Genomic DNA, 26,233 nt, shown 5'->3' with positions numbered 1-26,233 from the left:
TGGGACAAAATATTATGCTGGGAAAAAATGGAGCGCTGGGACAAAATATTATGCTGGGAAAAAATGGTGTGTTGGGACAAAAAAATGGTGTGCTGGGAAAAAAATGGTGTGCTGGGACAAAATGATGTGCTGGGGAAAAAGATATTGTGCTGGGACGAAATTGTGTGCTGGGATAAAATATTATGCTGGGGAAAAAATGGTGTGCTGGGACAAAATGATGTGCTGGGGAAAAAATATTGTGCTGGAAAAATATGCTGGGGAAAAAATGGTGTGCTGGGAAAAAATGGTGTGCTGGGACAGAATGGTGTGTTGGGAAAAATGGCGTAAAATTCAATGCAAGAGCGAACAGGCCAAACAAAGCAAAACCTTAATCTGAACCGCAAAAAACACTTCCTTGAGATGACATTCCTCATACAAAACACTAATGTGATGGATGTCATCTCACAATTATCTAATTGTTTAGAGTTAATCAGTCTAAGCAGGGCTCTCTGTTCATAAAAATAAATCATTGCAAATAAATATAATAATTGGAACCAGAAAAAAGATACAAAATTCACAATCACTCTGGCTTTATTGACACGAGGAGCGAACTCCGAAATATCATCATAATTCCTCAATATTCCGCATAATGCAGGTTCTAGAGGAAGCTTAACGATCAAGAACGCGTCAGATTTTCACTATCGTGCAACTCTTATAACCACAAACTCGTATCGAGAAAATCTTAACCAAACTCGAGACTTTAGTGCTATCTTCGTACATTTTAATTCAGGTTCGCGAAAAATGATCAAATCTGATTTACATATCTATCAATTCGAAGATTTCTTTGCTATGCAATTTAGATAATTATAGCCAAACTTTTAATTATATATATCCCGAAACGAATACCTGGCAGTTATATTTCACTTTAGTTCAGCAACACACAAATCGAAGCCTGCTGCAAATGTCTCAACGAACATCGGAAAATATGGTCTATTGCCTTAAAAATGAAATTTAACCTTCTGATGACATACTATATGGAATTTCCTGAAGATGAAATACAATACAGATTGCCCACAACTATGTAGAGCTATTGAGTGTAACCACAGACCATCACAAACAGCACGGAAATATTTGTATCGGAGATAAAACGTGCGATACCCCAATTAAAAAAACCAACACGTGATTTAAAAATTCGCAAGACAATGAAGTCAACGCATAGAATTCAAAGAATTCAAAGCATGATAAAAAAAAAACATTTCAAACTTCATTAAAAACAGTCGAAAACACAAATAAACCAGACCAATCCTCATAAATTAAACCATTCCAGCTCTGCGATAAGTAAACGCATTTATAATGTTCAGTACGAACAAGACTAAAATGAATAAAAAAAAAAATCCAGAAAAAACACACGATATAAAAAATAACACATAGTACGTAAAAAATATTTGCTCTGGAACCAGTATTCGAATCCCCTTGAAGGTACGGACTAGACAGGACAAGCTAAGTACGGAATTCGGACAAGGTGTATTCGGCCACTGTTGTGAATAATTTGTTCATTGGATTACGTTACAGCGAAAGAAACTACGAAGGAAACAACGAAAGAAACTTTTTACGACATTTAGTACTACTTTTAGTTCACGTGTGAACAATTGTTTTAAACAATATTCATGCGATTCAACTGTAAAGTTCAACACAACTAAAACTAAGCGCCTTTTGATTCACGGAAAATGAATATGGCTTAGAAATTTTTCCTGAGCTTTGGCAGCTTCAGAATTCCTGTGCCAGTATATATATGCGCACACAAGGATATATATACTTGAGCCAGTATATATATGCGCACACACGGATATATATACTTGTGATAGTATATATATCCTGGCAAAAAACTAATTAAATTCAAAAGTTAGTCTTCGGAAAATCTTGAACCTCGTTGAATGACATCATGGAATTACGACCTAGCCGAGTCAAATGAGATTATCCCTCATTTATTCTTGTATTTAAAATGGTAAAAGCAGTGTAGTATGCGAGATATTCGTACTGACCATATTGATAAGGACATTTTCACGATAGTTTTTAACCCCATAAAAGCTTTGGATGTTTAAAAACACCTAATTTCATTTACGATTTATACACCATTTTTTTTGTGTCAAGGTCGCAAAGACACTTTTTTATTATATTAAACACTATTCATTGAGTTACGCATACAAACACACTCAAATAAACACCGAGACAATATATTTTTAATTAAAAACTAAGTACTATACATTGACTAACACGAAAAAATTCGCGGGCACAACCTTGGCACAGCGATGAACAACCTTACGCACACGAACCTATCACGTAATGCAGGATTAAAAAAATAAATTTACTATCACACAAATTTGTTCTATTTCTCCTAAGACTGCCAGTATAGTAATAATTACGTACTGTCATACGAATTCGTTTTTTTTTTACCTTAAAGACCCCGAGAATAATAATCACTGCGTAGTCTCGAAAAATTAAATTCACGTCTGAGTAACAGGGTGTTATTCGTATACTATGACCGTTACTTGTGTGATTTTATAAGTAAAAAACACTCTTTAACTCTAACCGCTTACTATATATCAATGCGGGGTAAAAGGAATTGTTTTTATTAAATAAATATCGTAGTGCAGAACGACTAATCCACACTTCAAGTTCATCGAGACTGTAACGGGAGCGTCGAGAGATAACGCCCACGATGATTAATACAAATGAACACATAAGAAAATAAACATTCAGTACTTAAAAAAAGTCTCGGACATTTATTTTAAAAAGCAAAGGATGCGAAAAAATTATGAAAGCGAATGTGCTCAGTCATTACCTAAAATATCAACATTAAATGCTCATTTCATTATTGGCTAAAAGCCTTATTATGTTCATAATTGGCTAGTAATAACTGAAGGTGCCTGATTGTTTTTGCCTTCGCCCTTCATTTACGCCGCTAATCATTACCAAATAAGCACATAATTATGCAATTTTTCGCCGATTTAGGCAGGTACGTTTTTGTCACTTAAGATTTCTTTAGTCATGGATGAAAGCAGAGGCAATCGTTAAAAATTTCACTACTAATACTAGGTACTACTCGCTGCCTTCAACTACTGAAACTGAGGACCGCACGCGCGGGACCACAGACGTGGTACCACGAGGCAAAGCTTGGGATCACAAATGCGGGACCCGCAACGAGGAGTGACGAGGCAGAACATCGGACCACAGCAATGGAGGGACGACGAAGCACAGCGTGGGACCACAAATGCGGGACCTAAGACGTGGTCCGATGAAGCGAGTCACGACGTGTCTTGCGCTAGTAAGGTGTAAGCCTGTAGGTTCTTGAGGCGTCGTCTCCAGGACCACACGAGACACAACAGCGTTAGAGACACCAGCGCGTTCAGCACCAGCAGCACCGCTGACACTGAAACGACAAGCTATAGTTAGATTACATTTCAATAACTCCTAGAAAAAGAGGAAATCTGCTGATGTAACACAAAATATTGTTTTTCTTTAGACAACAGCTGGTAAATACCAGTATTTTTTAAACAACAGCTCGTAAATACCGGTGTTCTTTAAACAACAGCTGGTAAATGAAAGCAACAGCACTCACCTTGCAGAGTCGACTGCCAATGAGATAACAGTATTCAAAGCAGAAAACGTACGTTGCTCTGCTCGTTGTATAAGCTTATGATGGTGAAACATTATATGAAATAATAACAGCAACGACACTGCGGTGTCACTTGAAGCACAAAACCGCTTGATAGTAAAACATAAACCAAAGGTCAGGAAAGGTAAAATTTTGAAGTCAATTCTATTTTACATGAAATTAACAAACTCAAACCGCGTTAATTCCATGATAGTTAGCACACAAAATATTAAATATTATCACTACTAACGTAGTAATAAGAAGAGGAACTAAAAAAAAACTTTATAATTTACAGCTGAACAAGAATAATTTCACATAACAAAAACAAGTTATAGTGAAAAAAAAGCAGTACGATGATTTCTGATCAGGTGTAAGCAAGAAGATCACTCAAACAATAACCAGTAAAATTTTAAAATAGATTTATAGATTATTTGTAATCAATTAAGACGTTATTTTTTCATAGGAAGTAATAATAAATGGTTGAATGTGGCTGATTCACTTGCCCACGGGTGAATTAAGCAGCGATGGCTTAGTCAAAATTGATATTAAATATAATTATATAAAAAGTGTTTAGGGGAATAGAAATTTAAGCTGACTGCTCTGCAGACTTCTACTGCTGAGCTAACAATTTTCAGATGTCGCACATACTTGAAAAAAATTACTTTTAACGGGACATCCATTCAATTCAGTAGAAGAGACGTTAACTACGCTAAATTCAAGTAAAAAAAAACAAGTTACAACCGCTGAAGCGTATGCGAGTTGAGACCACTGCAAACAAAACGCACAACAGGCAGGTTATCCTCAAACGAAGACTAACTATTATTATTATTATCACTATGAAATAATAACAGCAACGACACTGCGGTGTCACTTGAGGCACAAACCCTTTCGATGGTAAAACATAAAGCAAATGTCAGAGAAGGTAAAATGTTGAAGAAGTCAATTCTATATTACACGAATCAAACAAACTCAAACTGCGTTAATACTATGATAGTTAAAACACAAAAAATTAAATATTTACAGACAAACAAAAATAATTTCACGTAACAAAAACAAGTTAAAATAGTGAAAAAAGCAATACGATGATTTGATTGATTTCTGATCAGTTGTGAGATCACTCGAACAATAATTAGTTAAATCGTTAAATAGATTTATTTGAAGTTATCTGTAATCAATTGAGAAAGTATAGGTATTTTAATAGGAAGTAAGAATAAAAGGTTGAATGCGACTGTTTAACTTGCCAGCGGTTGAATTAAGCAGAGATGGTTTGTTCAAAATTTATTTTAAATATAATTATTTGCAAAGGTTTTAGGGGAATCGAAATTCAAGCTGACTACTCTGCAGACTTTTACGGCTGAGCTAACAATTTTCAGATGCCGTACATACTTAAAAAATTTCGGTTAACGAGACATTCATTCAATTCAGTAGAAGAAACGTTAACTACGCTAAATTCAAGCCAATAAAACAAGTTACAACCGCTGAAGCAAATGCGAGTAGAGACTACTGCAAACAAAATGCACAACAGGAAGGTTATCCTCACACGAAGACTAATTATTATTATTATTATCACACGTGTTAGAAATTCGATACTGACAAGACTTCGTGAAGTACTTGGAGCTGCTCAGCTACCTCAAGAAGAGCATCCCTCCTCCTGCACCACAAATACAACCTCCGTCAGCTGTTATAATTTTTATATCCTAGATTTCCTTTTATATCCTGTTATCATTTTTATATTCTAGCTTTTCTTTTATATCCTGTCTGAGTGCTATCATTTTTATAGCCTAGATTTCCTCGATCGGTTTGGTTCACAAACCAAAATTATCGAATAATTCTTAGCAAACATCCCGCATATTCGCAGTTATTCTTCAATATAGCTTGGAATGATTTAATACACAACTAAGGGGTAAAATCGAGCCGCTAACCTTTCAACTAACGCACAAACCGATTTAGATTCGGATTACGCGCGATTAAATGTGAAAGATTATTCTTGAAAGAGGAATTTAATAGATTTTCCTTGAGCCACAGTTTGCACTATATCGAATTTGCGCAGGATTAGAGAGCACAGCGCGGCTGAAGTCTAGTTTCGGTACGTGTGTTTTCGACAAACTGTTACATCATCATACACGATGATGTTGTCAACGCTAATAATACTAATCAGTACAAGATGATATCAGAGTTAACATCATAGTTGGACGCAACCTTTATCCCTGAACCTTACACAAGCAACACGAGCCTTATTTATGTTAGAGGAAACCGCCAAAAAAAGAAGTCTTCAAAGAATCGTCGGGAAAGAAGGAACTGAAAATAAGTGTCTACTAAATAGGCTGTATACGAGCGGCCGAAAAAATTGCTGAGGAGAATGTGCTGCCAATCATTGGTTGAAAATACTTACGAACAATGATTGAATACAAGTAATTGGCTGAAACAAATCGACTCGAAAAAATTTCAGAAAAATTTAACAACTAAAAAACCGGCGGTTAAGAGTAATAAATAGCCTAAAAAGAATTTGCCAAGAAAAATTATCCGAAAAAATTTACGAAGAATACGGATTCCGTAGAAACGCCCAAGCTGTAATAAAAAGTCCAAACTTTCACGACAATAGTATCATCTCCTACCTGTGACTCCGTAAGATAGAAGATTAGCAAGCCCGGCCATGACGCTGTCGTGGGTGTCGGCCACCTCTTGGCCAGGGACTTGACACTCCTTCTCGAGGTCGGTGGGGAGGACTGGCGCCAGCAGCGACTCGAACTTGTCGATGGGGCAGAGAGCGTCGCAGTCTGGCAGCGTCAGCAAGTGAGTGCTGCTCGACTCGTTGTGGTACAGAACCTGCAATACGAGCGATTATCGTAAAATTCCACAATAACAATGCAAGTAGAGGCCCACACAAAAGATCTGCATTACAGTTCAAAGTCTCCACAAAAGATATACACAATATTCCGAAGTTAACGCCCCGGATAAGCACCACACATAGAGCAAAATTGTAATTTTTTGACGACTCAACACTGGTTTACGTATCTTTCTACATTACATGCATGAAATATATGCATAGTGAGGAAAATATACAACGCATTTACTTCATACATGAAGTTTATTCATGCCACGAAATATAGGTACCTCTTTTAAATAACTTCAAAATCTCACAGAATTAATCTCGGCCTTAGGGTCATTTATTTGAAATGTGAAAGAAAAACGAGCAGGAATACATATATATTTGATAAGTCAAAAAATGGGGTGAATATTTGACGAGCCAATAAATGGGGTGCACATTTGACAAGCCAATAAATAAAAACATTTTCACGGTTCACGCGATTAGAAGAACCGAAGTCATCACCAAACTGACCTGCACATAAGCTTTGCCCTGCACCACATGAAGCTCGTAGATGACGGTGGCAGCATACGGTGGGTTCTCATGGTTGTACACGCCGAGGGCCTGCAGGTTGGCAGCGACTGTCGTGTCGTGGCCGCTGTACATGAAGAAATTTGCAGTCGAGGAGGTTTGCTCGCTCTCACCGCTCGTGTGTTTCTGTGCGATGCTTCGGTTCGGTAGGTTTTCAGCGTTGGTCAATTTAACTTTCATGTCATCCACGATCTTCCTGAGTAACGGACCTGTAACGTGGAAATAGAATTTATTACCCTCTTGCCTCTTCGAATTCTCATCCCTAAAGACTGTATACGTACGTATACTCATAAGCTAGCCAAATAAATCATTTTTTCAAGAAATAATTGTTTTCCTTCAACTTTCAAGTTATAATCAAGAACGTTACTGGAACCGGACTCTCATGGCGTGAATAAATACGATATATACAGAGTATGATAACAGCTGTGAGCGCACGCATGTGCAAAAACATGAGTATTCGCCGACGACGTTTGTTTGTACACTAGAGTGCATACAGACACGGTATCAGGCCGTGCACTTCTTTGTCGCGATACATCACACATACACGTGAAAAATCACATAGACACACTACAATCTACACGCGACAAACAATCCGCACGCGACACACTACAATCCACACGCGATGAATACAACAATCCACACGCGACACAACAATCCACACGCGATGAATACAACAATCCACACGCGTACACNCATAGGGTACATGAGTACAGTCTATTACATGACAATTATTTAGATTAGCTCCATTGTAAAATAAATCTTCAGTTAACTAAATCCGGTGAAAAGCAGCGCGTACCCGTTGTCCAGCTGTAGGGTCATAGGGTACATGAGTACAGTCTATTACATGACAATTATTTAGATTAGCTCCATTGTAAAATAAATCTTCAGTTAACTAAATCCGGTGAAAAGCAGCGCGTACCCGTTGTCCAGCTGTAGGGTCATAGGGTACATGAGTACAGTCTATTACATGACAATTATTTAGATTAGCTCCATTGTAAAATAAATCTTCAGTTAACTAAATCCGGTGAAAAGCAGCGCGTACCCGTTGTCCAGCTGTAGGGTCATAGGGTACATGAGTACAGTCTATTACATGACAATTATTTAGATTAGCTCCATTGTAAAATAAATCTTCAGTTAACTAAATCCGGTGAAAAGCAGCGCGTACCCGTTGTCCAGCTGTAGGGTCATAGGGTACATGAGTACAGTCTATTACATGACAATTATTTAGATTAGCTCCATTGTAAAATAAATCTTCAGTTAACTAAATCCGGTGAAAAGCAGCGCGTACCCGTTGTCCAGCTGTAGGGTCATAGGGTACATGAGTACAGTCTATTACATGACAATTATTTAGATTAGCTCCATAGTAAAATAAATCGTCAGTTAAGTAAATCCGGTGAAAAGCATCGCGTGAAGATTGTCCAGCTGTAGGGTGATGGGTTACATAAGTACAGTCTATTACCTGACATCTATTTAGGTCAAATCCATAAAGTAAAACCATCATGTTTAATAAATTAAATGCAGTAAAGGCAGTTAGAACCCTTGTGCAGCTGACGGGTCATAGGGTAGTACACAAGCACAGTCTGGTCGGGTTAATCGATTCAATGCCACTTCAATAAATACGCTCCAGTTAATGGGACCAATGATGATATTAGTCAGAATAAAAAATAGGAATTTAGCTAACATTTCGAATGTTTCAATTCGAATGGAACATAGCATGTATTAAAGATGTTATTAATTTAATATATACAATATGAAATATTTTTGAAATATATAAAATATATTCCACTCCCTGATAATATAAACCAACGAATTCTCTGGTCATCAATCGCACGAGTGTAAACAAATATGAAATACATGAATGTAAGTTCTGCTATTAATTTAATATATACTATATGAAATATATGAATGTAATTTCTGCATTAAGAAGAATAACGTACGAGTATCTGGAAGTAGTCGTGCGCGAACTCGACTTGCTCGATGGACTCGACGGTCTCGCCGAGCCTCTCTGTGAGGAGCTTGAAGAGGGGAGCGCACTGCGCTGTGAGGGCGGCTACGACAGGGTCATCGTTCAGACGCTCAACCTCCTTCGGGATACGGGGGCACCAGTCGTCCAGGTACAGCAGCTGGACAATGACAATCATNACTGAACAACAATCAAGACGATGATGGTCAATAACTGCAACTGAACAACAATCAAGACGATGATGGTCAATAACTGCAACTGAACAACAATCATGGCGGTCATGATCAATAACTACAACTGAAAAACAGTCATGGTGATGACCAATCATAACTGAACAGCTATTATTATTCTACAAAGAGATTCTGCAAGGAAAGAATGTCCAACTATAACTGAACAACAATCATAGTGATTATCAACAATAACTGAATATCAGTGGTTTGAATGGATTAGTGGAATAACGCGAGAAGATAATATCTGAAAACGGATAGACTAAGGCTTGGTGCATACCATAGGTACTGCTTGGCATACGTATGCTAGTCACGGTTCGTTCACTGCCAGGAGCATTCACATTTTCAGTCCGGTCACGTGACGTCCGCACTTCAGTTCCTATCGTATCACGTGCCATGCCAGTCAGTTAGCGTTGCCAACTGGTATATTTCTATACCAGATTCAACTAATCTGGTATGTTAAGATTGTGTCTGGTATGGATATTCTTAATCTGATATATTTGCTAAAGTATGATATATTGAGCTTGCAATCTGATATACTCGGCACAAAAATGTTGGCAACGCTGCAGTCACGATCCGGTCCAAATATTTTTTGTCAGGTGCCTTGCACGGCTGGTGTGAATGTTTTTATAGAAATGCATTGAAGAATATTGGACTGGGTCGTGCCGGGCAGTATGGAGTGAACCAAGCCTAATTCTTCGAGGACGTATATTACAGAAGACCTTCCAGGCATTCACGGTATAAGTACCTACCACCGCACAGTAAAAATAACCCGCGTTGAAATTGAAGCATTTGAACAAATAAAAATGAAGTGTATAACAGCACTGAAAAAATGACCCGCAGCGAAATAAACGAAAAACGGGGAATAATCATTAGTAAAAGCACTACTATTGCTCGAGCTCCTCAGCGCCGTAATAAAAAATTTCAAAATGTGAATAAATTCCTTCTCTTACAACAAACAAATCAAGGGAATTGCTCACACGATCGAGAAAGATACGATGATTTTGAAAATAATAGGGAATCGCCAGATCACTTTGTCGTATAGGAATTCACTCATAACAGTACCTAAAATACTGCGATTGACCAATATTCTGAATACTCTTGCAATGAGAATATTTAATGTTTGTATATATTCAGAGAATTGGCATAAATACATCCAATAATCCCCTACCCGATCCTCAGCCATGGGTGTAGTCCTGACAGGAACAGGACTCCAGTTGAGTGTGTCATCGAAGCGTCTGGCAGGGTCCATGTCAGCGTAGAGGCCCTGCAGGTTGGCCTGAGCAGAGTTCAGGGTTCGGTCTACTGATGTGCTGGTCACCGATATCTGCGATGCGTTCCAGTGTCGAGATAACAAGCGGTCGTATCGCTTCCTGAACCATCGCCCGAGGGCTTGTTGGCGCTGCAGACCAGACTGTGTGAAGGTTTATATGTTGTACGAAACTTAATTGATGAAGGAAATTAACATTTCCAAAATGATTCACGACTATTTAGAAATATTATTCGTGACGGCCCAGATTCTGTAGTTGAAGCAGTCATGGGTTACCGTATACTTTTCAGTAAACTGGCAGCAGCTCAGTCCCAAAGGCGGAAAGTTTATAGGTGACCGAAAAATCAGAGAGTTTTACTAAGATTTACTTCCATTACATATACCATTCACTATTTATTTTTCCTTGCTTTCAGGTTTACTACGACAGTTTCCACTGCCAAGGATCGATAAGATACGCGTGAGTTAAAAAAAAAAATAACGAGATTTTTTACATTCTACTTATAGCTTACCTCACGTGCCGCTCGACGGTCACGTACAAGAATTAATAACTTGAACGTAGAGAATATTGTACAATAAAAAGAATACAACTTTATGAAGCAACCTGACTAACTCGTGACAAAACTACGTCGCTTTGATCCGTTCTAATATGATTGGAAAAACCTCAGGTGGATACAGACTATTTACAGAATTAAGTATAAGTCTTATGGTTAGTCTGATATGTCTAGTAAGGCTTGGATGTGACTCGGATAAGTAAGATAGAAAAAAATTTGTTTTGAAGGAAATATAAATTTATGTAATGGTAAGTTATGAGTCCATTACAGTAGACGTGTCCGATTATATTCCGACGAGACAATTTAATTCACCAAGTGCATGGGGCGGGTTTAATACTTCAGCCAGAAGAACTCCCACATATTAAAACATTCTATTATTAAATAAATTCAATCAAGTTAATATCATCCGATTATATTTAGCCCAAAATACACTAGTTCAATTAATCAAATATCTTTTAAAAGCATTTGGCATATACGCTAGTTCAATTTTCAACATGGTTCAATCACTTGAACATCTTACGTTTGACCCCTTATACACTAGTTCAATCAATTCATTATCTATAATTATCTTCGGTGCCACATCCTAGTTTCAATCATTTCAACATTGTCTAAGCATACTAAGCATAGGTACTTAAATCAGTTGTCCATCTTACTTTTAACCTCATACTTTAGTTCAATCAATAATCTATAATAAATGACAATTTTTACTCACCTTGGTGAGTTGGGCGAAGCCATTGGGCCACAGAGACTCGGAGTTGTGGGGGGCGAGGGGGAAGGACGAGACGGGGGCGCGGTCCCCGTGTCGGAACAGCTGTGTCAAGAGTATATCATCACACTCAGAAAATTAATGGGTAATATTGTCCATATAGTGACACATATCATTATCCACAGCACGAGCGGAGAGAGGTCGTATAGCACGTATATACTAAGTTTGGCTCGGTACCTTTAGCCGGGCCAAACTGGGTCAGGATGACCCACAAGAACGTCAAATTCCGGCTAGGAGTAGAATATTTGAACTTTAATTAAAACTCTTAAAATAATCGATCGGAAATCCCATGCATTAGGACAAAGCCGTTGTCAGCGACTGTCACTTCGTGCGATTAGCAAAAATAAGACGAATCGATCATGCAAACTAGTGGCATCAAATACCAGCAATGGTGGATCATGTGTAAGAAATTAGCATTACAAATAACTACAGTACAATAGTTTCAATATTATAATTGGATATAAAGAGCAATTCACTAATACGCCCACGGAAGCAAGCGCGTAACCATGGCCCCGGCTCGGCTATCGAGCTAAATGCGTCAGCAAAACAAACTCACAACCTACGTAGTTGGAATTAAGGCACTGCAGGTCTTTTTCTGACCTTGGCAAGCGAAAGCTATCATTTACTTTACCAACATTAGTGTTTGTGAACTTCCATGAAATTTTGAACCATATATTTATAAAATATTAAACCATATTGTTTTTGAACACTGATCATAAAAGGTAGTTCGGTTAGCGCGTTTGTTAAGGAGCTAAGCGAGAAGACGGAGAATAAAAAATATTCAACATAACAATACATGAAAAAGCTGGTACCAACGAATCCCGTAGTTTCGGAAAACAGCTTAAAATTTTAAAGCAACATAGACTACACAAATTTCAAGCCTCTTGCTCAACTGCACTCAAAAAATGGGATGGGTCATGTAGCCCAAAGAGAGAATTTCCGCACATAACACTGATATCGGGCCAAAATAGGTCCGAATGATCCACTATAGGCAAAATTACATCGCTATTTGGACAAAGTCTCAATTATTTTTCTGAGTTTGCTCATGTCCGTGAGTAGTTTGTGGATTCAAATGCTCATGTGTTTACCACTAGACCTAGTTAGCTATGAGTCCACTGTGTCACTGACAGCTTGTGTAACTTCCGGACACTCAAGAAACAAACGCGCTGTCATTAGCAGCGGTAGCGCACGCAGTAGCGACGTGCTAGACAGGCGCTCGTTAAAATTAAATAAAGAAACGCAGCACACTAGGAGAAATGAGTGAGATCTTGTCCAAATAGCGATCTCTTTTAGCCGTTGTGTGGGTTATCCTGATCCAGTTTAGCCTGTCGTAAGGGTGTATCAAAGCGACGTGCAGAAAGTATGGCACTATTTGGACAATATGAGACATCATTTTTTCCGAGTGTGCGTGCGCCACATCGGGCCACGAGCTTTGGCATTGCACAAGGCGAGCATGCGTGATGACGCTGTTGCGTCTGTAGCGGTGCACGGATTTATTTTTTGCATTTTTTTTCGCGCGATATCGACGGTAGCGTGACATTAAACAGCATCAAACATAAGAAACAAATCTCGCTTTGAAAGCACCCAGGTTATTTTGCTCTTCGCCCACGAGAATAACAGAGAAATAAATACACGTTAGGTCACAATGGATTGAAGAGGAAACTGCAGCCTACACAGCACTGAAAAATTGAGAGCAGCATCGGCAGGCAGATGTTTCAATGTACTGAATACTTCATTGCAGTCAAGGATAATACAAGCAAGAAACTGAACCAAGGCCAAAGTGCATTGTGTTTTTGCCAATTCTACATTATTTACTGATTGCAACAAATAAATTTTCAGTTTGGATTGCATGAAATTGTTAAAGACTGCTTGAGGGACATAACTTGACTCAAATGACAGCTGAAATCAAAGGTAAGCATCATGATCTGTAAACGAATCGTAAAAGAAAAGATTTATTGCTGTAGAAGAGGAGTCATGTAAAAACAAGGTTATTCTTTGAAAAAAAAAATACGAAAATCTAAATTGTCATACATTGTTTCTTTGGTCATTTATTATCTTAATGCAATTGTACAAGATGGCAGCATTGCAAGGGCTAGCAATAATTTTGTACTTGAAGTTCTCTTTGAGAATAGAAGAACTAAATGACACAATAGCAGCAATAAAGTATATTTTTTTAAAGTGAAATTTTTCACCCATGTTTGAATAAAAACAATTTGGAGTTGAGTGGACACTTGGGAAATTAAAGTTCAAAACTTCAAATACTGACAAAAGTTGTAACATAAAAAAAACTAGTAAATAGTAATTGCTACTAAAGGCCTAAGCTATGTGAACAGTTGATCCATGTGTTGCCCTGAACACCTATATAATCATTTCACAAATGAACAAATTCAAGTCATAAGTATGTATGCTTGCAATTCATATACTGTGTACCTGACTTGATTTTCATTGCACAAATTAAGATATAGGTATTATTTTGCATGAATCTTCAATAATGCAACTCAAAAACACATCTTCAATTTGATGAGTTGCAAGAAATTTATTGTCAATAAATAGCAACCACTAGGAAAATTGAAGTAATGGGATTTCTTTATGAGTTTGTGAGTGAGTATTTTTAGAATTATGAAGGCAGTATGGATGCACCTAACACAGTACTGACTGTACTGTACATTTATCTAAGTGATAAATATTTTGAATGGATTTTAGGAGAAAAAAATTATTCATGTTTATTTTTAGCGCCTTTTCTCATTTATGGAAAAAAGGCGCTATTGTGCTCGTCATGTCCGCCCAATGCCCATCTGTCCGTGAGACCGTGACCACGTTTTCCTCAATGAGAAAATGCGCTCTCCGTCACTTGCTGCACTGAGTACTGAGATATATGTTTTAAAAGTCACAGGCAATACCTAAATGATTTTTTCTGTTTTTTTACCAAAGACATTAGGCATGACCAAGGTTCATAAAATTAATTGAAATCAATTCTAAGTACTGGCATTTTAATTTTTGTTTCATTTTCTTGCAGGTCATACCGTCATATCAGCCAAATTTTACAGAATGAGAATGAGGCAGGAAGGTGCGCCAGGTTGGTGCCATGTACCTTATTGGTATGGTGGTACATGAACGCAAAAAGTTCAAAATTTCATGAAATGACATGTCAAAAACTGTTTTTTTCTATTCAACCAAAACTCCTAAAGTCTTTAGACTTTTAGAAAATTAGATTTCAATTATTTCATATCTACCATAATAATATGATATTAGAGGAGAGCAACAAAATAAAAAGATTATTCCTATACCGTACTGATTTCAGTCTTCAATGCTGTCATGTTGAGAACTTGACATTGTACCATCTTTAGTTATTTATTTACTTCACTCAGCAGTCAGCACCAACCGCATGTTCACGGCAGCTCATGCTGGTAGGCTACGGTAGGGTAGGGTAGGTACTAGTACTAGACTACTAGTCACTACTAGGGCGGTAACGCTAACACTAATGCCAATGGTACAAGTTACAACTACCTATAAACAGAGGTGGGCAGTAGCGCGCTACATGTTGCGGCCGCTACATTTTCAGTAGCGGTAGCGGTAGCGGCTCTACATTCAAGGCAATGTAGCGGTAGTGCCCGCTACATATAGAGCATGTAGTGATAATTTCTTAGATTGGTAGATTAAAGTTCACATCCATCATCCATGTAGGGAAGGTAAAACATAAAAATAACTGTAACTTTTATTTACTGTATCATATAAAAATATGGGGTTCCCTGGGGGTAAACCTACTAGTTCGGTTAGGTTAATTGCAATAAAGTTGCATTGATATACTTTAAAAATGTTTTATTATCATTAAATGCTTATGAGTAAATCCCAATAGCAGAACAATAAATATTAAGAGATTTCTAATAATTTTGACCATTGTAGCGGCTAACCGCTAATGTAGCGCGCTACATTTTACTGTAGCGGTAGCGATAGCGCCCGTTACAATCTAGTGGATGTAGCGGTAGCAGTAGCGCCCGCTACATTTAGAGCATGTAGCGGTAGCGGCGTTACATTTCAAAGTAGCGCTGGCCGCTGCCCAGCTCTGCCTATAAATACTAAATAGTAGCAAAAAAATATTTCAACTTCTTAAAACTAAAATGAATGATACTTACTACATGAACTTGGTGTACATTTTTCAAAGAAGATTCTTCAATTCCGAAGGCCAATCCAAACACAAAACATAAAAGAACATTCACGGCCATGATGATACTTGCTGCGGTAGACGACATGCTCCTTAAACTGCGGTTAGCGGCGCACTGACAGTCACAGTCCGAGTCTCTGAGAGTCTGTAAAAACCAACGGCGGACGACGGTGCATACTACATATCGGATTACTGAATAGATTAAACATTCCGAACTAACGGAATATCTAAGAAAGCCATGACTTCTTTGTTTACATGTAACGCGCTAAACGCTAATCTTTAGCCACCTTTACACGTCTAACTAACTAACGTTTCTTCAATTCCGAAATTAACCTGAAAACGCATAAAATATTTTTTTAAACGCTTGCACGAGCGCATTGGGAATAAAGAGCTTCATTTATGACTTGTTCGAGATCGATTTTGATTTGACAAAGAATGCGTGAAAAACCTGTTATTAAAATTCGAAAAGTGCCGTAGGTATCGTTCGTACCTTGATTAGAGTCGTTCGAAGTACCACATTCAGACGATGTTCATGATAAAAATTTCCTGTCAATGCTTGCATAAAGTGAAATAATTAATATTGAAATGACTTGATGTAAAAAGAAAATTTATTTTAGCAAAGCTAAGCTCAAAGTAATTGCATGTTGCAAATTTTATAATCACTCATGTCATTTCTATGACACTATGCACATCTGAATATATTAGCAGTTAGGCCTATCAGATATTTGCTAATAAAAGAATGTCAACTTTAGAAAAAAAACTTTCAGAATTGCTGCCCTATCTATAAGGCAGATAAAATCATTTCATATCAAATTTTATTCATGTCGATAAGTTCATAAATATTCTTTTAAAAGCTAGTTCATGTTTACTTTAATGAATTAGATTTTTTAGCATCTGAACACGCAATTCTGAAGGATATTTTATTGTAAATCATAGCCCTGAATTCAAAGAAGTTGTTGTGAATATACGGCGGGTTATAACTATCTTCATTTTACATGGAACAATTAAAAACGTTTTAGGCGGCAACTGAAAACAAACCATGACGTTTATATTCGTCCAGACGAATTATCTACGAACGAAGCCAGTGGAAAACACTGCAGCCCATTTAATTGCTTTTGAAAACCCAGGGCGGACAGGTTGACATCATTCAAGGGAGGTGCTCCAAGCTGCACGATGTTATTTCAGATGATTGAAAAATTTCCCGCCTCATTTGATGCATTTTCTTAACGTGTCACATGAGAGCACCAGTTCATTCGATTAGAGAAGTTTCATGAATAATTTAAGGCAGTTAAAATTGTTGATAAAGTATGGATATAAAATTTTCAGAGCCGTATTCCTTTTTTACAGACCCTTCTCCTATGATAGCTCTACCTGTTAAAAATGCATACATAGAAGAAAATAGAAGCATCTATCTAAGCAATTAATTGAATCAGACAATGAATAAATAACCAATAAATATTATGAAAGTTAGAATAGATACGAAAAAGTGCAATTTCACGATATGACGGCAACCAGTTGACGACTTGCGGAAACGCGTGGTTTGTGTACAAGAACATTGTATACAATTATGAATAAGTACCACCTCTTACTTCATGATCACGATAGAGTCGTTTTGTGGTGCTTAACATTGTACAACCTATGTACGAATCGTACGACACCTCCTAGATTATGATAGTATTGCGGCATTGATTTTACTTCTCAAGCAAACGTATGGTATGAGTGAAACTTTAGCTCTCCTGAAACAATCGTCAAACAAAAGCGATAGAAACTTCATTGCATGTTATCAATCATTGGTGGTAAGTATCAATTTTTCCAAGTTCAACCTCCAACATAAGGTCCTTATTCTATTAGAAGTAAACTATTAATGAGACACAAAGTAATGACTTATTTATATTGAGGCTACGGCATTTCTTAACAATAAGAGGGTATAGTATATTAGCCTGACTTGTCTAAGTCTGCCTCCGCATCAAGCTGTTGGTCATTGATGACTTCATCTTTGGTTTCATTTTTTTCGTTTCCGTCACTAACAAGAAATTTGCCGGTTTCTGATGGTTTAGCTGTTCCATCTTCCACCAGTTCCTCATCAGATGCGGTCGGATTATTTCCCGGGAGCGATTCACTTGCGCATTCATCTGAGTAATCATTCACAGGGAAAGCTTCACAGACATGGTCTCCTTGCGGAGAAGAAATTTGAACAGGGCTCCCACTTGGATCCACATTCTCATAACCATGCAAACTGCTGGTATCAAAAGCATACACTCGCTCAGAAGGAAATCCGGAACCTGTAATAGAATCCGTGTCTTCAACAGAATCCATTGACATAGCTGAAGTATTATTTTTCTGTTTTTCACTCATGCGGCCTGCGAAAATTTCCGAAACGCCCGAAGAAGTTTCCGGGACTAGGAGGCGTTGATCAGCGCCATTAGAAGAATCTGCTGCGATAACGGTTTCTAGACTAGCGTCAGATGAATCAAGCGTCGTATTGCTGGCCGAAGAGGACGGTCTTTGCCCCGGTAAATAAGCGCTGCACGAAGCTGGAACGTATGAATAATTGTTGGGAAAGGAATTAGTGCTAGCTTGTCGTCTGTGTCCAATGCCTTTAGAGGATCCAAAGCCTCCTGCCAATGGAATTCTTTCCGACGAATTCGGAGAAAATCTGCATGGCTCATCACTAACAGAAGCATCCACTCTACTGTGAGGATACTTTTCTTCAATACCCAGTGCACCAGAATATTGATGATCGAACTTTGATCGTAGCCGATCATTGTGAGCGAGTACAGGTAAACCGGAACAATCCTCGGAATTTCGTTGCAAAAAGTTTCCTCCGAGGAGCCACTGATTTCCTCTGCAATAACCCATGGTGTTCGCTGAACTCCTAACTGCCTCAAGGGCTGACAAAAATGGTTCGAGTTGCTTGCTACTGACCGGTTGAGTAGGAAGAGGCCCGTGAAAAAGCTGCCGGGAATTAGTAAAGTCTTGATTTCTACCGAAGAAGTTTCTCTGTTGTTCTGGACTGCACCTAATTGCAGCACAATTTTGCTGAATCACGCCGCGCTGTTCAAGACCACCGGGCTGGTTTAAATCTAAATCGTATTGTAAAGATCGTTGTTGTCGTATCTGTTGTTTTGATGACCTGCCAATGAGTTGGGAGTTCTGAACCACTCCTTCTTGATTGGCATGACTTTCTCCGATAACATATAATCGGCTTTCTAGTCCTCCTAAGCTACTTCTTCTGTAGATGTCACAGGTGGTTTCCTCTAATGAAATATGTTGACCCCTATCATCTGCAGCTAGGTCGCAATCGGTTGTTTTGCCATCAGTAGAACTAGACCCGTGAGCTGCACTAACTTGTATTGACTCACCTGTACATAACTGTTGCTGCATATCGTTCCTGATGCTACTCGAATTAAAATTATTGGTATTGATACTGTCTGTTGGCTGATTTGAAGTACTCTCCAGCGTTTCGCTACTAATATTACTTGGCAAGGACATTTTACGACTCTGTTCCATACGAACGCTATCTACGTTTGCACTGATTGATTGATTTACAACTACATTATTACAACTTAAGTTATTAGAAACACAATCACTATAATTATTCTTTTCTAAGGTATCAGAGGCTTTCCCGCCATCATTGTTTAGCAGTTCTTCCTCGCAGCTCATTTGTGCTCTAAAATTTGCATCTCGTCCTTGGACGTCCACGCATTCGGCCCCCGGGAGCTCGATGCGGCGGTGAAGGCCTCGGCAATCCACCCTCCTGTTGCCCTCACTGTGATGCTGCACCTCCACACTCTGGAAAACACCACACACAAAGGTTTATGAAGCATTTAAGGCGAGTAAAACGATTGTCATTTACTTTCCATGCAAATAATTAAATGTGATCACACAATCACTCCTTTGCTCGCTTTGGCATTTTTCTTCACTTGCTCAACTCTCTCAATTCCAGGAAACATGATCAATTGCGAAATCCGCCAAGACCGGTAAGCCACATTCTTCATATAAAGAAAGAGTGAAATTCATATAAACTGCAGAATTAGAATGATTGCTTGGCACCAAAACTGAACTACATCCATCAACAATCGAACAATCGTGATACAAAATCTCACCATCATTTGGTGTTCGGCTTCTTCACTGCTCGACCCTTGAGGAACTGTCCTCAAAGTAGCCCCGTTGAGCCAGTAAGGCCAATTATACGAAGGTAATCCTGCTCGAGGGTACATGAGGCACGTCTCCAGAGCTTGAGAAGAAGATCCTAAGTTCTGGTGCAGGACTCCTGGTCTGGCAGACGAGGGCGACGTCGAAACTCGTGCAGCAGAAGGTGCGCTCGAAGACGGATGTATGCTGACGCTGCCTGGGCGCATAGGAGCATACGTGGCGGGACAGAAGCCGTTCTCGCTCGAGGAATGACTGTGCCGCAGAAATTTACCCGGCGGGTACCTCAATTCCGCTTCATTCCTGTCGCTGCGGGGGAACGCATCCGCAGGTTCATTTCTGTCCTCTAGATTCGCGGCAGCGTCTGCCGATCCGACAACCTCCAAAGATCTTCGAACGCGGTTCACCAAACCACTTGCCCCTCTAATGGGACCGTTGCGAGGGTCTGACTCGTATAAGTGACCGGCAGATATGCTAAAATTTGGAGCATTACATCTTTGATAGCCAGAGAGGGAGGAATATGGAGATGAATATGGGGAGTAACTTGGAGGAGGACTGTGAGGTTCGGTGGACACTGAGCTTGGGGCGAGAAAGGCATGGGAATATCTTGGTGGTGGGCTGGACGGCGAAGGCGCCAGTTGGTTGTACATAAGCAGTCCGTATGGGTCATGAGAGCACCCAGCTTGAGTACAGCTCCTTGTCGATGAGCTTACTGGGAATGGCCTACTGGAAGGTGCTGGATGTGGAGATGTGGGAGCACCTCCACCACCAGGAGAATGCAGAAGGTGAGGAACTACGTAACGCCCGTCAGGAGAGCCCGAATTTGGCATAAATACCCTGAGGGGGGCAGGAGGATGGGGAAGAAGGGAAGGACGGCCAGGGTAGAGAGGGGGAGAAGAAATTGGATCGGATTCTGGAGCGACCGTGGTGCTGGTAGGAGCAGGTGTATTCTCGTAGCAGCAATCTGCGAAAAACCCTAGCTTCAGAGCACGCTAATAAAATCAAATGGTGAACGAAATATTTATATACCACCCAAATATTAGCACTGTTATAATTTTACGCTTAAGACCATAGCTGTAAGCACTGACCGACGATATTGTAGTTACACAAAGGACAAGTTCTGTGCTGCAGCAGCCATGGGTCAACGCAGCTCCTGTGGAACTCGTGTCTGCAGGGCAGCACCCGCAACTCCTGAAGAGGTCGGTACTCTTCAAGGCACACCACGCACATCTGCAACGTAAGGAGGCAGTTACCACCTTTGATTCGTGATGTAAATAAATTAAACTAAGAAATAAACTATATTGTATTCTAGAATGAGTGTCTGTGTGTGTTGATATTTGAAGCCTACCTCGATTTCAGAATACAATTGTCTGATTTTATCAGCCCTTCTGAAGATAAGGAATTGTAATTATTAAAAACGAGTGAATGAAATAATATTAATTATTATACAAATTCTATTTCAAAACGGCTGAACTGACTTGACACTCGTGAAATTTGAATAGATTTTTCCGTTTAAAAGTGAATAAATTTTTAGGTTTGGGTGAACTCAGAGTTGAATTTAAAAAGTTATAAATACTAATTTTATTTCAAAACGGCTGAACTAACACTAGCGAAATTTGAACTGCAATTTTGCCATTATAGAGTGAATAAATTTTTGGGTTTGGGGAATTTTAAAGTTAAATTAAAAAGTTCTTAATAGGCTACTAATTCTATTTCAGAAATGGCTGAACTGATGCTTGTGAAACTTTGGAGTACAAATGAGGCACTGAGGCGGGCACTGAACAGGAGTGGTCGGCACTAGAGTACAAATGCCCCACGGGCGCTGAGGTGGACACTGAACAGGAGTGGTCGGCACTAGAGTACAAATGCCCCGCTGGCGCTGAGGTGGACACTGAATTAAAATAACCTCTCTCTGCACCAGCCCCAAAACTCACATCAGCGCCGCCCGACTTGTCGGTGCCGCTGCCGTGTCGGCTGTTGTTCTCCTGGTCGTCGTCGTCGTCGGTCCTGCCCCGACACCCGGTGAGCACCCGACCGTCCCCCAGCGTCAGGTGAACCTGCACCAACAACCAGTTCGGGGTGGTGCTTGGTAGGTCAACTAGTGGTTATTGGCGGGTTATTTGGCGTTTATTGATAGGCTAAATATGGATTATTGATGATTCAATTAGTTATTGATCAGTGAATTAATGGTATTTGATACCGCAAATCGTGGTTAACATGAACTTTCATTTACGTAGCGATAGATAATGCAACTCATGCAAAATGCAACGTAAAGTGAAAAGGATTCTTGCAAGACATGTGTCCATGTCACAATAACTGGGCGGAAAATAAATGTACAATAAAATAATAAAATTTGGGTACAGATTTGAAAATCTCGACTGATATAACTGATATTGTTTATCATCCATTACTGAAAATGAATAATAAACGAAATAAATAATAATTCCGGTGTTTGTACACGCGCACATAGGAAAATATTGTCTAAATAGTGAAACACCTTTTTACGTTTCACGAGTAGAGAGCGTATACGTAGCACTGAAATGCCCTTTAACCGGGCAAAAATGGGTCAAAATGAACCTGCCTGAATCTAAATTCAAAGCCAAAAAAGCACGTCGCTATTTGGTCAATTTCACTTATTTCTCTGAATGTAACTAACGAAATAAGTGGATGACTTACCTTGAGAGTCTTCATCTTGATGTGAACTTTGGATGTGTTGTCTTTGGCAGCCGCGGCGTCCTTATAGCGCCTGCACTCCATGCGGGACAGGGCCCGCTTCGCCTGCTGGGCCAAGTAGCTCGCCTGCCGGCAAAAAGACCAGTCAGGCGATTCATTATCCGTCAAAGATCGCCTCTCCATCCACAGACGATTTTGTCAAACTCGGATGTCATATTTCACGATAACGATTGTCTATTTATCTTTTGTTTTCGTCAGGTTTCTCGTCTGGTCACGACATTTAAACTGATTAAACAAACGACAAATGGCATCGCTGGACAAACGTCATCGAATGTTTGGATATCAATTTCGTTTGATGGCTGAACTTATTGTGTGCCTGGGAGACCTGTTTGAGTTTCTTATTAATATACAAGAGTAAATATTCAAAATGAATAAATAATCAAACGTGAGTGGCGCTGGGAGTTGAGACGGTCCCAGTTGACACGCACCTGCTGGCGCTGGGAGTTGGGACGGTCCCAGCTGACACGCACCTGCTGGCGCTGGGAGTTGGGACGGTCCCAGCCAACACGCACCTGCTGACGCTGGGAGTTGGGACGGTCCCAGCTGACACGCACCTGCTGGCGCTGGGAGTTGGGACGGTCCCAGCCAACACGCACCTGCTGACGCTGGGAGTTGGGACGGTCCCAGCTGACACGCACCTGCTGGCGCTGGGAGTTGCGGCGGTTGCAGCGCATCTTGACTAGGATGGCTAGGCAGACGCCTCCCAGCAACAGGAAGCAAGCTAGGAACAGCGCCAAGCGGAACTGATCTTTCTGCGTCGCCGTCGGGGGGCCCACGCTGATGCGCGCGTGCAGAGGCTCCGTCCCTGACGACCTGGGGACACATGGGGACCCTTGTGATGTTGTGGGACACTTGGAGGGTGTAGAGACACATTTATTGTACAGAGATACTTTTCGTGCTTAGGGACACTTTTAGGGTATAGGAATACGTTAGCTGTTTAGAAATTCATTTACTGAATAGAGATACGGAACTTATGACACACGTGACACGCTATGACTCATGACACACGTGACACGCTATGACTCATGACACACGTGACACGCTTTAAGGTATAGAGGGACGTTTGTTGTAAATAGATATTTTTGGGGTTTATGGACACTTTTAAGGTATAGAGACACGTTTGTTGTAAAAAGAAATTTTTTATGTTTAGGGACATTTTTAGGGTATAGGGACACGTTTGTTGTACAGAGATACTTGTGGTGTTTGGGGACACTTTTAGAGTGTAGTGACACGTTTGTTGTACAGAGATACTTTTGGTGTTTAGGGTCATTTTTAGGGTATAATGATACGTTTGTTGTACAGATATACTTTTGGTGTTTAGGGTCACTTTTAGGGTATAATGATACGTTTGTTGCACAGATATACTTTTGGTGTTTAAGGACACTTTTAAGGTATAGTGACGTGACACGCTTAACGCTGTGACTCATGACACACGTGACACTCTATGACTCATGACACACGTGACACGCTTAACGCTGTGACTCATGACACACGTGACACGCTATGACTCATGACACACGTGACACGCTTAACGCTGTGACTCATGACACACGTGACACGCTATGACTCATGACACACGTGACACGCTTAACGCTGTGACTCATGACACACGTGACACGCTATGACTCATGACACACGTGACACGCTTAACGCTGTGACTCATGACACACGTGACACGCTATGACTCATGACACACGTGACACGCTTAACGCTGTGACTCATGACACACGTGACACGCTATGACTCATGACACACGTGACACGCTTAACGCTGTGACTCATGACACACGTGACACGCTATGACTCATGACACACGTGACACGCTTAACGCTGTGACTCATGACACACGTGACACGCTATGACTCATGACACACGTGACACGCTTAACGCTGTGACTCATGACACACGTGACACGCTATGACTCATGACACACGTGACACGCTTAACGCTGTGACTCATGACACACGTGACACGCTATGACTCATGACACACGTGACACGCTTAACGCTGTGACTCATGACACACGTGACACGCTATGACTCATGACACACGTGACACGCTTAACGCTGTGACTCATGACACACGTGACACGCTATGACTCATGACACACGTGACACGCTTAACGCTGTGACTCATGACACACGTGACACGCTATGACTCATGACACACGTGACACGCTTAACGCTGTGACTCATGACACACGTGACACGCTATGACTCATGACACACGTGACACGCTTAACGCTGTGACTCATGACACACGTGACACGCTATGACTCATGACACACGTGACACGCTTAACGCTGTGACTCATGACACACGTGACACGCTATGACTCATGACACACGTGACACGCTTAACGCTGTGACTCATGACACACNCTTATGTTCCTACAATAATTAAACCAGTTCAGCAAGCAGGCTTTACCGAATCAAGTTTTCCAATGTAAATAGAGCTTTTAAAATAATCTCATACAAAAGAATACGATATAAAGTAAATAGTATCACATTATAAAAGTTCATTTACGAGCATGATACCTATAAAGCCTTGCTCTCTGTGTTTTACCAAAAAGAAGACATTTTTGATAATTAATAATTCTATTTAAAACGTACGGCATTGATAACTATAATAAATGGTTCGTAACAAAATAGGTTAGTTTCACTCACTTCTTACACTCATAGAAGGACTTCATCCATTATGATGGATGGATGAATGGATCATCATCCATCATGATGGATTATGACTTCATCCAATTTATCCATTAATATTGCAGTCAATCACTCAACTCATGTGAGGTCATATTTACTGTCAACAACTATTGATTGCTGCGACTCATGACTTATTGGCAATATAAATGATGAGTAATGTTGATATTATCATTGGCCAACCGCTGGACCCATGACCCATGCCACCATGGCCCGTGCCTCCCAGCTGGACCCATGACCCGTGCCTCCAGCTGGACCCATGACCCGTGCCTCTATGACCCGTGCCTTTGTGGCCCGTGCCTTCAGCTGGACCCATGACCCGTGCCTTTATGACCCGTGCCTTTGTGGCCCGTGCCTTCAGCTGGACCCATGACCCGTGCCTCTATGACCCGTGCCTTTGTGGCCCGTGCCTTCAGCTGGACCCATGACCCGTGCCTTTATGACCCGTGCCTTTGTGGCCCGTGCCTTCAGCTGGACCCATGACCCGTGCCTTTATGACCCGTGCCTTTGTGGCCCGTACCTTCAGCTGGACCCATGACCCGCGCCTCTATGACCCGTGCCTTTGTGACCCGTGCCTTTGTGGCCCGTGCCTTCAGCTGGACCCATGACCCCTGCCTTTATGACCCGTGCCTTTGTGGCCCGTACCTTCAGCTGGACCCATGACCCGCGCCTCTA

General features: G+C 40.3%; 2 protein-coding genes across 2 annotated transcripts; both read right to left on the bottom strand.

Annotated features, from left to right (window-relative positions):
* Window positions 1-552: 552 nt before the first annotated feature.
* Window positions 553-16,166, bottom strand: LOC108679619 (prostatic acid phosphatase-like). Its single transcript, XM_018168278.2, has 8 exons — window positions 15,942-16,166; window positions 11,755-11,853; window positions 10,393-10,635; window positions 8,969-9,154; window positions 8,294-8,330; window positions 6,975-7,240; window positions 6,250-6,460; window positions 553-3,409 (listed from the first exon to the last, which is right to left on the bottom strand). Exons 1-8 carry the CDS (start codon window positions 16,056-16,058, stop codon window positions 3,285-3,287), a joined length of 1,284 nt encoding a protein of 427 aa, XP_018023767.1. The 5' UTR covers window positions 16,059-16,166; the 3' UTR covers window positions 553-3,284.
* A 622-nt stretch (window positions 16,167-16,788) lies between these two features.
* Window positions 16,789-25,874, bottom strand: LOC108679618. The gene is made up of 7 exons (XM_018168277.2): window positions 25,750-25,874; window positions 23,494-23,668; window positions 22,799-22,921; window positions 22,057-22,179; window positions 21,211-21,352; window positions 20,077-21,086; window positions 16,789-19,762 (listed from the first exon to the last, which is right to left on the bottom strand). Exons 1-7 carry the CDS (start codon window positions 25,872-25,874, stop codon window positions 17,906-17,908), a joined length of 3,555 nt encoding a protein of 1,184 aa, XP_018023766.1. The 3' UTR covers window positions 16,789-17,905.
* Window positions 25,875-26,233: the final 359 nt, after the last annotated feature.

This window comes from Hyalella azteca, unplaced genomic scaffold, assembly GCF_000764305.2.
Source record: "Hyalella azteca isolate HAZT.00-mixed unplaced genomic scaffold, Hazt_2.0.2 contig12391, whole genome shotgun sequence".
NCBI classification, from domain to species: domain Eukaryota; kingdom Metazoa; phylum Arthropoda; class Malacostraca; order Amphipoda; family Hyalellidae; genus Hyalella; species Hyalella azteca.
Note: the sequence above shows the minus strand (reverse complement) of the source record. Positions and strands in the feature narration are given on the sequence as shown.